General features: G+C 45.0%; 2 protein-coding genes across 5 annotated transcripts in view; both read right to left on the minus strand.

Moving 5' to 3' along the window:
* Positions 1–11,876, minus strand: part of LOC121270178 (zinc finger protein 229-like) — a 36,203-nt gene extending 24,327 nt beyond the window's left edge. Inside the window, exon 1 of the mRNA XM_041175485.1 lies at positions 11,865–11,876. The gene's annotated coding sequence lies outside the window, so the exon portion shown is untranslated. The remainder of the gene's footprint in view (positions 1–11,864) is intronic.
* On the minus strand, positions 5,317–11,858 carry LOC121270175 (zinc finger protein 239-like). 4 transcript variants are annotated; one of them, XM_041175483.1, is made up of 4 exons: positions 11,775–11,858; positions 9,127–9,245; positions 7,947–8,049; positions 5,317–6,686 (listed from the first exon to the last, which is right to left on the minus strand). In XM_041175483.1, the coding sequence occupies exon 4, from the start codon at positions 6,579–6,581 to the stop codon at positions 5,460–5,462; it is 1,122 nt and encodes a 373-aa protein (XP_041031417.1). In that variant the 5' UTR covers positions 6,582–6,686; positions 7,947–8,049; positions 9,127–9,245; positions 11,775–11,858; the 3' UTR covers positions 5,317–5,459. The 4 variants fall into 4 exon arrangements, with proteins under 4 accessions (XP_041031417.1, XP_041031414.1, XP_041031416.1 ...); XM_041175480.1 differs by having other exon boundaries at positions 7,947–8,054; XM_041175482.1 differs by lacking the exon at positions 7,947–8,049.
* Positions 11,877–14,048: the final 2,172 nt, after the last annotated feature.

Here is a 14,048-nt window from a genome sequence, read left to right on the forward strand (position 1 = left end):
GTGGGGAGACACTGTACACGTGTTCTGTCTGTGGACGAGGCTTCAGTCAATCATCTGGCCTGTCAGAACATAAATGCAGTCACATCAGGGAGAAACCACGGAAATGTGGGGGCGATGGTAAAAGATTTGGTTACCCATTCTAGATGGAATTTCATCGGGGCACTCACACTGGGGAGAGGCCATTTACCTGCTCCGACTGTGGGAAGGGATTCACTACCTCGTCACACCTTCTCACACACCAGTGAATTCACACTGGGGAGAGGCCGTTCACCTGCTCCAAGTGTGGGAAGGGATTTGCTCATTCATTCAACCTGTTATGACACCAGCGAGTTCACACTGACGAGAGACCTTTTAAATGCCTGAACTGCGGGAAGTGCTATAAAGGTTCCCAGGACCTTGCGTCCCATCAGCGTGTTCACACCAACGAGAGACCATTCAGCTGCTCTCACTGTGCATCTGGTTTCAAGCAATCGTCTGACCTCACTAAACACCAGCGAGTTCACACTGGGGAGAGGCCGTTCACCTGCTCCAGGTGTGGGAAGGGATTTTCTCACTCCTCCAACCTGCGAAGACACCAGCAAGTTCACACTGAGGAGAGACCTTTTCAAAGCCCAGACTGGGAAGTGCTATAAAAGTTCTGGGGAACGGATGTCCCATCAACATGTTCACACTGATGAGAGACCATTCAGGTGCTCTCATTGTGGGACTGGGTTCAGGCAATCATCCACCCTGATGAGACACCAGCGAGTTCACACTGGGGAGAGGCTGTTCACCTGCTCCAGGTGTGGGAAGGGATTTGTTCACTCCTCCAATCTGCTAACACACCAGCGAGTTCACACTAGGGAGAGACTTTTTAAATGCTCGGATTGCGGGAAGTGCTATAAAATTTCCCAAGAACTTGCGTCCCATCAACGTGTTCACACTGAGGAGAGACCGTTCAGGTGCTCTCACTGTGGGACTGGGTTCAGGCGATCAGCTGACCTCACTGTACATCAGTGCACTCACACTGGGGAGAGACCGTTCACCTGCTTCGAGTGTGGGAAGGGATTCACTACCTCATCCCACGTGCTAACAAACCAGCGAATTCACACCGGAGAGAGGCCATTCACCTGCTTTGAATGTGGGAAGAGATTCACTCAGACATCCCACCTGCTGACACATCAGCGAGTTCACACTGGGGAGAGGCCATTTATCTGCTCTGAGTGTGGGAAGGGATTCACTACCTCATCACAATTGCTGACACACCGGCACACTCACAATGGGGAGAGGCCATTTACCTGCTCCGAGTGCAGGAATGGATTTACTTGTTTATCCCACATGCTGACGCACCAGCGAATTCACACTGGGGAGAGGCCGTTCATCTGCTCCAAATGTGGGAAGAGATTTTCTCACTCATCCAACCTGCTGAGACACCAGCGAGTTCACACTGACAAGTGACTTTTTAAATGCCCAGACTGTGAGAAGTGCTATAAAAGATCCGAGGAATTAATGTCCCATCAACGTGTTCACACTGATGAGAGACTGTTCAGGAGCTCTCACTGTGGGACTGGGTTCAGGCGATCATCAGATCTCATTGCACACCAGCGAGTTCACACTGGGGAGAGATCGTTCACCTGTTGTGTGTGGGAATAAATTTGGTCGTTTATTCACTTGGCTGAGTCACCAGCAAGTTCAGAAGTAACGACAGTGATTAAATTTTGCTGTTAATCGCATCCAGGACTGAACCATCTTCCATTGGGGTCCGTTTCTGCTGACGTAAATAAACTCCAGCCCAGTTATAATATTCTGGACAAAAGTCAAATACATCAGTTTTGTGTTAAACATAGCGTGTTCACTCTTTTTAATATCTCTAACACAATTTAGTTCTTTTGAAGGGCTCTCACTCTCCCCTGTCTCCTCCATCCTCAGCTCCAACAAAAAAGTGTGAGGAGCTCACGGAGCTTCTTTGTCTCTAAGACTGAGACAATCTGATCAGCTGCCTCTGCTGCTTCCCTCTCTTCCCCAAACCCATCGGGCCAAACTGCCTCTGAAGCTGCCCCTTCTCCAAGCCCTGAATCTGCATCTTTCTCCACCTTTTCCCTATTGACCCTCAGGCCCTCTCAGAGCTCATCTTGTCCATGAGACCCATCTCTTCCCTCAATCCTATTCCCACTAAACAGCTGAACACCCGGCTTGCCCATGTTCACTGATGTTGTTCACAGTTCCCTTTTCTCGGATACGGGGAACAAAAGAACATAAAAAACAGGAGCAGGAGGAGGCCATTCAACCCATTGAGCCTGCTCTGCCATTCAATAAGATCTGATATGATTGTGGCCTTAATTCCACTTTCCCACCTACCTACATAATAACCCTTGACTCCCTTGAAGATCGAAACTTTCTCTAACTCAGCCTTGAATCTATTCGATGACCCAGCCCCCACTGCTCCCTGTGGAAGAGAATTCCAAAACTAACAACCCTCTGAGAGGAGAAATTCCTCATATCCTCCTCATATTTTCCTCTCATCAACAGGCAAATGCTGTTCAGATGAACACACCTGTGATTGGACAAGAGCCACATGATTGTGTAGTGAAATGTACATGGACAGTTCTGATTGGTAGCCTCAGGGGAGTGAATTGGGGGGAGCTTCCAGCATAAGAACAGTCCTCTCAAGGGGTTTGGTGAAGTGGAGAAAATAACAAAGGGAAGATGACAAAGAAATAAGAAAGAAGCAAGAAAGCTGGAAACTCCACACGAAAACCAGAAGCTACAGGGAAAGAAGTGCACTCTGCTGTCCAGATACGACACGGGAAGTATAGAGCTCACATTATTCTGTAAATCACTGTCTGAATTTTTTCTTTAGTCTAGAAGTTTGTCCTGTCTTTCTCTTAATAAAGCTGCTCAATAACTGAACTATATTTTCAGGTCCGATCCTGTTGTAAGTAAGGAGTTCAATCCCTACAACCCATAAGTTCACATCAAGGAGATTCTATCCATCTGCTTCATATGTGGGAAAGGATTCACTTGCGTGTCCAGCCTCACTGCCCATCAAGTTGTTCACTCTGATAAGAGACCTTTTAATTGTTCTCACTTGTGTGAAGAATTTTAAAAGCTCTAAAGATCTGATGAAATACCAACTCACACACACTGAAGTGAAACCATTCACCTGCACTGAGTGTGGGAAGAGATTCACTCAGTCATTCAACCTGTTGACACACCAACCATCTTGCCAATGGAAATAATTTCTCCCTATGTAAACAAAAACTCCTAAAAATAAATATTACCACACGTCTATTAAATCAGTCCTTAACCTTCCCCACTGTAAAGAGAACAACACCAGCTTCTTCAGTCTCTCCACAACTGAAACCCCTCATATCTGATACTATTCAGGTCAATTTTCTCTGCACTCTCTCCAAGGCCTTGACATCTTTCCCAAAGTGTGGTGCTCAGAATTGAGCACAAGATTTCAGATGAGGATTAATTGTGATTTATAAAGATTCAGTATAATTGTCTTGCTTTTCCACTCCATACCTCCATTAGGAAACCAAGGGCTCCATTAGACTTTTATAAATAATTTGATCAACCTGTCCTGATAGATTCGAAGGTTTGTGTCTATACACTCCCAGGTCACTCTGTTCTTGCACTCTGTTTAAAATTGTACCATTTACTTTATTCTGTCTCTCCTCATTCTTCCTTCCAAAATGCATCATTGACTGTGAATCGCGTTGTAATGTTCTGAGGATGTGGAAGGTGCTAAATGGACACAAGAATTTTCTTTCCCTTTGACGGATTATTTAAAATTGTAGATTTTGCTTCAATGAATATTAATCCAATTTAATCTACGTTAACTATTTTGCTGCAGAAACAATTTCACCTGGAAGTCAGCAAATCTTACTTTGCACAAACTGCCTGTCACGAAACAGTGACATGGTGAATTTATATAACACGATTAATGTAATAAAACATCCTGAGGTGCTTCAGAGAAGTTTCAGGAAGAAAATGTTGATACCGAGTCACAGGGCGATATTTGAGTTGATGTCTGAAACCTTGATTGGAGAGGCAGATTTTAACAAGTATCTTTCATCAGGAAAGAGAGGTGGAGGGGTTCAGGGAGGGAATTTCAAAGTTTCATGACTGGACACGGCCAAGAATGGTGGAGCGATTAAAATCAGGGAGACTAAAGAGGCCAGAATGGGAGAAGTGCAGATATATCAGTGGGTGTGTGACTGGAGATGACAGACACAGGGAGGGACAAGGCCAGGGAAGGGTTTCTAAACAGAATGTAAATTTCAAAGTCTTGGTATTGCTTGACCATGAGCCAATGTACTGAGCATATGGGTGATGGGTGAACGGAACTTGGTGTGACAAAGCACATGGGCAGCAGAGTTTTGCACGATCTCGGATTTCCAGGTGGGGTGGGGTGAATGTGAGAGGTTGGTCAGGAGAGTATTGGAATCGTCGAGTCTAAAGGTAACACAGGTGTGGATGAGGGTTTCAACAGCAGATGAGCTGGGGGTGGGGCAGAGACAGGCAACGTTATGGAGATTGAAATATCTGGTATTAGTGATGGTGTGGATATGTGGTCAGAAACTCATCTGACACCAAGATTGTGAAGAGTGTGGTTCAGCCTCAGACAGTTCCCAGGGAGAGGGATGGACTCAGTAGTTAGGGAACGGAATTTGTAGTGGTGACCGAAGACAGAGGAAATTTCTGCTCAGTGAGGTAGAGCTGGGCGTTGTCAGTGTCCACGTGAAAACTAACATGGTGCTTTTGGCTGATGTCACCTAGTGGCAGCATGTAAATGAGAAATAGGAGGGGCCAAGGATAGATCCTTGGGGGACATCAAGTTTGGAGAAAAAGAGGTTGGAGATGGGGCAGCAGTTTGCAAGGACAGTGGGGCCAAGGGTGGTTTTTTTTTCAGGAAGGATGAGGATGGTGTATTTAAAGATGAGAGGGACAAAACCAGAAGAGAGAGAGAGAGAGAGTTGTTCCCCAGCAACATGGGGAAGATGGATGGTCAGCAGGTTAGTGGAAATGGCATCATGGACAAGACGCAGTCTGACAGGGATTGACAGGCAATAGAAGAGAAACTGGAGAAAGATGTGAGTTCAGGGCTCAGACAAAAGGGAACTTTAGACACAGTTTGGTCCGGTGGGCTAGTGAAAGGGAGGGAACCAGCAGAGGCAGCTGATCCAATTTTCTCAATCTTAGTGACAAAGAAGCTCCATGAGCTCCTCACACTTGTTGTTGGTGAGGATGGAGGAGACAGGGAAGAGGGAGAGCACTTCAAAAGGAACTAACTTATGTCAGGGATATCAACAAAATTCAACAGACCGTATATTTAACAAAAAGCTGATTTATTTTACTTTTATCCAGAATAATACATGTAATTGGGCTGGAATTTGCTAACATCAGCAGAAAAAGACCCCAATGAACATGGCTGCATCCTGGATGTGATTAACAGCAAAATCCAACTCCTGCAGTCACTTGTGAACTCGCTGGTGACTCAGCAGGTTGGATTTCTGAGTGAATCTCTTCTCACACTCGGAGCAGGTGAATGGCCTCTCCCCAGTGTGAATACGCTCATGTACAGTGAGTTGAGATGATCGTTTGAACCCAGTCCCACAGTGAGAGCACCTGAATGGTCTCTCATCAGTGTGGATACGTTGATGGCACATCAGATCGCTGGAATTTTTAAAGCACTTCTCACAGTCTGTGCATTTAAAAGGTTTCTCCTCAGTGTGAACACGTTGATGGGACATCAAATTGCTGTAACTTTTGCAGCACTTCTCACAGTCTGGGCATTTAAAAGGTCTCTCATTAGCGTGAACTTGCTGGTGAGCCATGAGGTGGGATGACCGAGTAAATCCCTTCCCACACTCAGTGCAGGTGAACGGTCTCTCCCCAGTGTGAATTCGCTGGTGTTCAGTGAGCTGAGATGGCCACCTGAACCCAGTCCCGCAGTGAGAGCACCTGAAAGGTCTCTCATCAGTGTGAACACGTTGATGAAACATCAGTTCCCTGGAACCTTTATAGCATTTCCCACAGTCTGGGCATTTAAAAGGTCTCTCCTCACTGTGAACACGTTGATGGAACATCAGTTCCTTTAAACTTTTATAGTACTTCCTGCAGTCTGGACATTTAAAAGGTCTTTCCTCAGTGTGAACACGCTGGTGTGTTTGCAGGGTGGATAACTGACTGAATCCCTTTCCACACTTGGAGCAAGTGAACGGTCTCTCCCCAGTGTGAACTCGCTGGTGTCTCAGCAGGTTGAAAGACTGAGTGAATCCCATCCCACATTTGCAGCAGGTGAAGGGCCTTTCCTCAGTGTGAACTCGCTGATGTGTCAGCAGGGTGGATAACTGAGTGAATCTCTTCCCACATACAGAGCAAACTAATGGCCTCTCCTTGCTGTGGCTGCATTGGTGAATTTCCGGTTCAGACGGGTAGTTGAATCTTTCCTCACAGTCTCCACATTTCCCCGATTCTTCCCCACTGGAACTGCACTTGTGTCTCGACAGGCCAGATGATTGGCGGAAGCCTCGTCCACACACAGAACACGTGTACAGTTTCTCCCCACTGTGAACGGGGCTTTCTCCTTCCATGTTCAAAATCCAATGATATTCAGGTTACAATAAATTGGGCGACTCTGTCAGATCCTGATTTGTTGTTTCGTTTCAAAAATGCTCCCCTTCTAATCCCCTGTGAAACTGATTTAAAACAGACAAAAGGGAGTGAGAGAGAACCCACAAAAACAGAAGGGCAGGTTGTGAAATTGAGCTGAATGAATCTGGTAATTTATGGGCTGGCACCAGGGAAAAGTGACCATGAAAATTGCTGGATTGTCATAAAAACCCAACAGGTTCACTAATGTCCTTCAGGGAAGGGAACCTGCCTCCTGGTCTGGGCCTACACAAGACTCTGGCCTCTGTATGCAGAGACAGAGAGAGAGATACAGAAAGAGAAAAACCCTCAACTTCCACCACCTAGAAGGACCAGGGTAGCAGGTGTATGTGAACACCATCACCTCTGAATTCCCCTGCAACTCAGAGACCATCCTAACTGCCTGACAACCAGTGCTGGATGAGGAAAAATTTCCTTTAATTAAATATTGGGAATTTAAAAGCCATAGTCTTCAGCCTCCACAACAAATTTCACATCCTAGCCACCGACTCCATCTGTCTCCCTGGCAACTGTCAGGGGTTGAACCAGAGTATTCACAACCTCAGTAACATGCTTCATCCCAAACTGAGCTTCCGACCACATATCCACATCATCACCAAGACCTTCCATTTCCACCTCAGTAATATCGCCCCACTGCACCCAAGTCTCAGCTCATCTGCTTCTGAAACTCTTGTCCATTCCTTTCTTACCTCTAGATTTAACTATCCAAACACATTCCTGACCAACCTCCGACATTCAAGCTCTCTGTAATCTTGAGGTCATCCAAAACTCTGCTGCCCGTGTGCTTGCCCACAGCAGGTCTTGTTCACCCATCGCCCCTGTGCTCGCTGACCTAAGAGGCTCCAATTTAAGAAGCACCAAAATTTAAAAATTGTCCTCCTGGTTTTCAAATACCTCCAGGCCTCTTCCCTTCCCTATCTCTGTAATCTCCTCCAGCTACAACCCTCTGAGATCTTTGCACTTACCTAATTCCTGCCTCTTGAACATTCGCAATTTTAATTGCTCTGCCATTGGTGGCTGTTCTTTCAGTTGCCTAAACTCCAGGCTCTGGAATTTCCTTCTTAAACCTCTCCATCTCTCTACCTCACTTTCCTCCTTCATGATACACCTTAAAACCCAGCTCTTTGGCCAAGCTTTTGGTCACCTGCCCTAATATCTCCTCATGTGGCTCAGTGTCAAATGCTGCTTTGTAACATCTCTGTGAAAAGCTGGAGAACATTGTATTGATGTGGACATATATCACTGTTCCTTCATCATCACTGGGTGAATAACCTGTAACTCCTTACCCAAAAGCATTGTTGGAGCAGCTTCACCACACGGACTGCAGCGGTTCAAGAAGGTCAAACATCATCTTCTCCACAGGTAACTAGGGATGAGTGATATCTGCTGCTAGTCTTGTTAGTGACGCCCAAATCCCAAGGATATTTTAAAAATATGTATAAGTAAAATAGATTAAAAAAACATTTACAGGAACACCTAATCCTAAAATGATCCCTTTTTACATTGTACAGACAGTGTCCGTTTAACAACCTGATCTCCCCTAGAATCTACCTCCCTTGACATTGGAAATTGCCGAGCCTGACTGGGTTCCATCGTCTCGGGGTTAATCCCAGCAGCTTCTCCTCCATCTCCCCTCCAGCTCAAACTGATGCAACAAAGGCTTTCAAAGGAATTGGACAAGACCCTGGAGAGATTAAAAAAAATACTGCCGGGCTATGAGGAAAGGGCAGGGGAGTGGGACTCACTGATTTTCACTTGCAGAGAGCCACCATGGGCAGGACGGGCTAAGTGGCCTCTGACTGTATTGTAATCATTCTGCGACTGCATGGAAACAATGCTACACAGGAGGCCAGGGATCAACCTCTGCAACCATCTGACATAAACCGACTCTCAGTTGGTTCATCTCTGTTTATAGACTCAATTCTGTGAGAAACGACTGCAATAAAACAAAAGCAAAATACTGCAGCTGTTGGAAATCTGAAATAAAAAGAGAAAATGCTGGAAACACTCAGCATGTCAGGCAGTAACTGTGGAAAGAGAAAGAGAGTTGACGTTTCAGGATGTGCAGGATGAATTATGGAGAGTAAAAATGGTGCAATAAAAATGATCGATATAAGCACAGAAGCAGAAGAGAAATGGACTATAGTGCCGGAAAATCAATTCCTGACTATGGAAGATAAAACAGCAGTGAATAGGCCACGGGATGGACAGCAGTGGAAACCTCATTTAGACAGTTTGTGGAAATAACAGTAAAATACCAAACGTGGTTAAAATACACCCATGATTAAAGGCAGAGGAAGTTAAACAGTGGCAGAGAGGTGATCAGGGAGGGCAGAGATGAAACAGAACAATGGATGGACATGAATTCAGATCCACAGTAATGGATCCACACCAGCCCCAAAGCTATGGAACCACAGCACAGCACGAAAAGCTCTAAATTGTAGATGGATGCTCAATAACACTCACCCCTGAAACAATTTCACTGTTTTTAAATTTAAAATCTCCTGCTGGAGTCTGCAACCGTAAAGTTACCAGAAGTGCTGAAGTCAGAGAAAGGTCTCACAGTCTTCATATCTTCTAACTCCCTGTAAAAGGAGGTTACAAAAGTCATAAGTGCCAGTTGAGGTTAGAAATTCAGAAGAGACAAACATTTCTCTTGATTTGAGTTTGCTGTGTGTAAATCATCCACTTCTAACCCCCTTTAAAAGGAGTTTCCAAAACCCAGGATAGAATTCACAACATTCTCTCCTCCTGCCTGCTGATCCAAGATAACTTGAGCAGGGACATAGTTGCATTGAAGCAGTTCAGAGAAAGTTCACTGAGCTGATTCTAGGAATGAGGATGTTTGTGTCATGAGGAAAGGTTGAGCAGATTGGGCCCATACACATTGGAGTTCAAAAGAATGAGAGGTGATCTTATTGAAACATGTAAGATTCTGAAAATGCAGGAAAAATTCAGCTCTGAAGAAGGGTCAAACAGACTCGAAACATTAACTCTGTTTCTCTCTCCACAGATGCTCTCAGACCTCCTGAGATTTTCCAGCATTTTCTGTCTTTATTTCAGATTTCCAACATCAGCAGTACTTTGCTTTTAATTATGTAAGATTCTGAGGTAGCTTAACGGGTTGATGCCGAGAGGATGGTTCCCCTCATAGAGGAATCTAGAACTAGGAGGCTCAGTTAAAAAATAAATTGACTCTCATTTGGCACTGAGAGAAAGAGAAATTTCTTCTCTCTGAGGGTCATTAGTCTTTGGAATTCTCTTTTCCAGTGAGCAGTGGAGGCTGAGACATTGAATATATTCAAGGCTGAGTTCAACAGATTTTTGATCCATAGGGGAGTCAAAGGTTTGGGAGGGGTTGATTGCAGGAAAGTGAAGGCCACAGTCAGATCAGGCATGATCTTATTAAGTGGGGAACCAAAATTGATGGGCCAAATGGCCTGCTCCTAATTCTGATGTTCTTGTTTTTGTGTTCTTCAGAAGGCCACACATGCGCCCTACAGCACATTGTCCATCTGTTAACCTGGACCTGTCACCAGCTCCTGTGTGTGGAGTGAGAGTAAAACCAATGAGTCGCCGATTTTCTCTCCCGGTCACTGGAACCCTGAAGTCACGCCCACTCCGTTACATCACCAAGATGGTCACACAAAAGAATCCTGAGGGACAGAATATATTTGCACTTGGAGAGACACGGATTAATCAGGGATAGTCGGCATAGATTTGTTAAAGGAAGATCATGTTTGACAAATTTGATCAATTTTTTTGAGGAGGTAACCAGGAATGTTGATGAGGGCAATGCATTTTATGTGGTCTGCAAGGGCTTTAGCAAGGCTATTGATAAGGTCCCTCATGGCAGACTGGTCAAGAAAGTAAGAGCCCATGGGATCCAAGGCAATGTGGCATGCTGGATCCAAAATTGGCTGAGAGGCAGGAAGCAGAGGGATGTTTCTGTGTCTGTTTCCAGTGGGGTTCCGCAGGGCTCGGTGCTAGGGCTCTTGCTGTTTGTGGTATACATAAATGATTTGGACATAAATGTAGGGGGTATGATCAAGAAATTCACGGATGACACGAAAATAGGTAGGGTGGAAAATATTGAGGAGGATAGCTGTAAACTGCAGGAGGATATCAATGGACTGGTTAGGTGGGCAAATGGAAGTCAGCCCAGAAAAGTGTGAGGTAATGCACTTGGGGAGGGCTAACAAGGCAAGGGATTATACTATGACTGGTATGACCATGGAAGATCAGAGGGACCTTGGTGTGCATATCCACAGATTCCTGAAGGTAGCAGGATAAGTAGGTAAGGTGGCTAAGAATGCATATGGGATACTTGTCTTTACTAGCCAAGGAATAGAATACAAGAGCAGGGAGGTTATGCTGGAACTGTATAAAACGCTAGTTAGACTACAGCTGGAGTACTGTGAACAGTTCTGGTCACCACATTATAGGAAGGATGTGATTGCACTGGAGAGGGTGGAGAGATTTACCAGGATGCTGCCTGGGCTGAAAGTTCTGAGTTATGAGGAAAGATTGGATAGGCTGGGGTTGTTTTCCTTGGAGCAGCAAAAGTTGAGAGGGGACCTAAAAGAGGTGTACAAGATTATGAGGGGCACAGATACAGTGGATAGGAAGTCACTTTTTTCATTAGTGGAGGGGTCAATAACCAGGGGGGCATAGATTTAAGGTAAGAGGTAGAAGGCTAAGAGGGGGAGTTGAGGAGAAATGTTTTTACCCAGAGGATGGTGGGAGTCTTGAACTTAGTGCCTGAAAGGATGATTGAGTTAGAAACTCTCGTAACATTTAAGAAGTAATTAGATATTCACTTGCGTCGCCATAGCCTCCAGAGCTATGGGCCAAGAGCTGGAAAATGGGATGCATGACGTCAGATCTTTGTTGACCAGCACAGATGCGATGGGCCGAATGTGTTGTAAATGTCGATGAGTCTGGGGTGGCGTACGCGCATTGCTGCCTCTGAAACAAGATGGCAGCTGCTAACCTGGGCCTGTTGCCCGGAAACAAAGTCTCCGAGCTGCAAACGCGGGACCTACAATGTCTTATTTGGGGCTTGAGGCCTACACTGGGTTTTTATGAAGCTTCCCCTCCCTTCCCATTCTCACCTTTGGGCTCCATTCCTCCGTCCGCCCCGCACGCTCTCACCCATTTCCAAAAACCTCTCCGCAATCGCCCGGCTCTGAACAAAGTGGCACTGCGCATGCTCCTGGTAGTTCAGCACCGCGCCTGCGCACTGAGCTCCTGTAGTGTTAATAGAGCACATTCACAGCCGCAGGGGATGTTGGGTACCAGCAGCGCCATTGAAATATACAATACTCGAAAATAATTTTGTTACGCAATTAAGATTTCTAAAAATGATTTAAACTGCTGCTCTCTGGTGGGAGCTTTTAAAACTTTTCTCACTGGTTTCCCTCCCTCTCCTCCCCTGAAGGTGATGACTATAGCTGGGTTTAATGCCACAGTCACTGGTTCCTCGCTCTTCCTGTCTCTATCCCGACACTGAATTTTCACTGTTTTGTAGATAACACAGCACAGATGGCTTTTTGGAAAATCTATCCAATTAATTCCATTTCCCTGCTGGCACTGTCAGAACAATGTCTGTCTGCTGTAGAAATGGAAGAGGTGAATAGAAAAGGTTTTCCGGCTGGGTACCTCTCATACTTGCTGACCCCTGTGGAAATATCGAATGACCAGTGTACTGAGCAGATATTAAGGGTTCACTGAAATAAAAACAAAAGTCTGGAAAAACTCAGCAGGTCTGGTAACACCATTGGAGGGAGTAACAGAGTTAATGTTTCAAGTTCAATACAACTCTTCTTCAGAACAGAACTGGACAATCTTTTGTTCTTTATTCTGATTTTAAAACTGACTGTGCTTTGTTTATTATAACCACTACCATTTTCTTTGCCTTTCGTTCAATCACACCATTGTTATTTAGTTTCTCCCGACTTCCTCGTCTTCTCTTTTGTTCTACCTGACCCTCCCCACACACTTTCAATGCCATAAAACCCATCTGATTTCTCCCTCTCTTCAGTTCTGAAGAAAGTAATATTGCACTTGAAACATTAGCTCTGTTTCTTTTTCCACATCAACACCTTTATTTCAGATCTCCAGCATCCGCAGCATATTGCTTTTATTTAAGGATTCAGTGGTTAGTCAAGCATAGAGTACCTGGTAGAGTTTAATTCAATAATTCTACATGCCCCCACAGATCACAGTGACATTATTAATAAAGGGTCAAGTGAAGGGAGTATCCCCAGTGCGATAGAGTAGATGAATTATGGAGTTACAAATCAAGGATATTAAAATGCTGTAACCTCACAAATACCAATTGTCTGGGATGTTGCAGTATGAAAGAAACCAACATACTTGTCAGGTGAAAGAGGCCATGTTCAGTGAATGTATTAAATCCACACCACTATCCAATTCCACTGGTGTTTATGTGGATGGGTCTTGGTTTTATGAACAAGGGCTGTATCAGACGGTGCTGCATCTTTGCTTCCCTGTGCAAATGAGAACAATATTTTTACCTCATTCTGGGATGTGGGCATCACTGGCTATATCAGCATTTATTGCCCAGCCCTAATTGCCCTTGAGAAGGCTGTGATGAGCTGCCTTCTTGAACAGCAGCCTATGTAGTGTGGGTACACCCACAGTGCTGTTGCGGGGGGGGGGAGTTCAGCATTTTGACCCAGCGACAGTGAAGGAACGGCAATATATTTCCAAGTCAGGTTGGTGAGTAGCTTGGATGGGAACTTCCAGGTAGTAGTGTTCCCATGTGTCCGCTGTCATTGTCCTTCCAGCTGGCAGATGTTGTAGGTTTGGAAGGAGCTGTCAAAGGAGCCTTGGTGAGTTACTGCAGTGCATCTTATAAGATGATGTCACTGTGGGTCGTTTGAGGAGGGTATGAATGTTTAAGGTAGTGGATGGGGCACCAATCAAGCTCGCTGCTCTGTGATGGATGTTGTTGAGCTTCTTGTATGTTATGAAACTGCACTCATCCAGGCAGGTAGAGAGTATTCCATTACACTCCTCACTTGTGCCTTGTAGATGATGGGGAGGCTTTGGGGAGTGTCATGACATGGCAGGAGATGCTTGCCAGGTGCACCAAATCCACAAGGAAAACTTGGTGACGCTAACACAATCGTTTTGCAATTTGTATTTATTTCAAAAAGATTCATGCACTGTTCAGAAGTAATGAGTTGACTAACACCTTTAGAGACTTAAACTAAATTGAAACATTTATTAACCAAAGAAAAGATTTCAAGCACATACATAAGATTACAGTTACTTAATACTTCAACAAATCTCAAAATTCCTAATTAACCTGACTCCCAACTACACACCCCACTTTAAGGTAACAGTCCAAATAGATTTTA

Source organism: Carcharodon carcharias, chromosome 27 (genome assembly GCF_017639515.1).
Source record: "Carcharodon carcharias isolate sCarCar2 chromosome 27, sCarCar2.pri, whole genome shotgun sequence".
NCBI lineage: Eukaryota > Metazoa > Chordata > Chondrichthyes > Lamniformes > Lamnidae > Carcharodon > Carcharodon carcharias.

Coding starts and splice junctions, on each gene's coding strand:
- LOC121270175 (XM_041175482.1), bottom strand. CDS start 6,581: ATGGAAGGAGAAAGCCCCGTTCACAGTGGGGAGAAACTGTACACGTGT.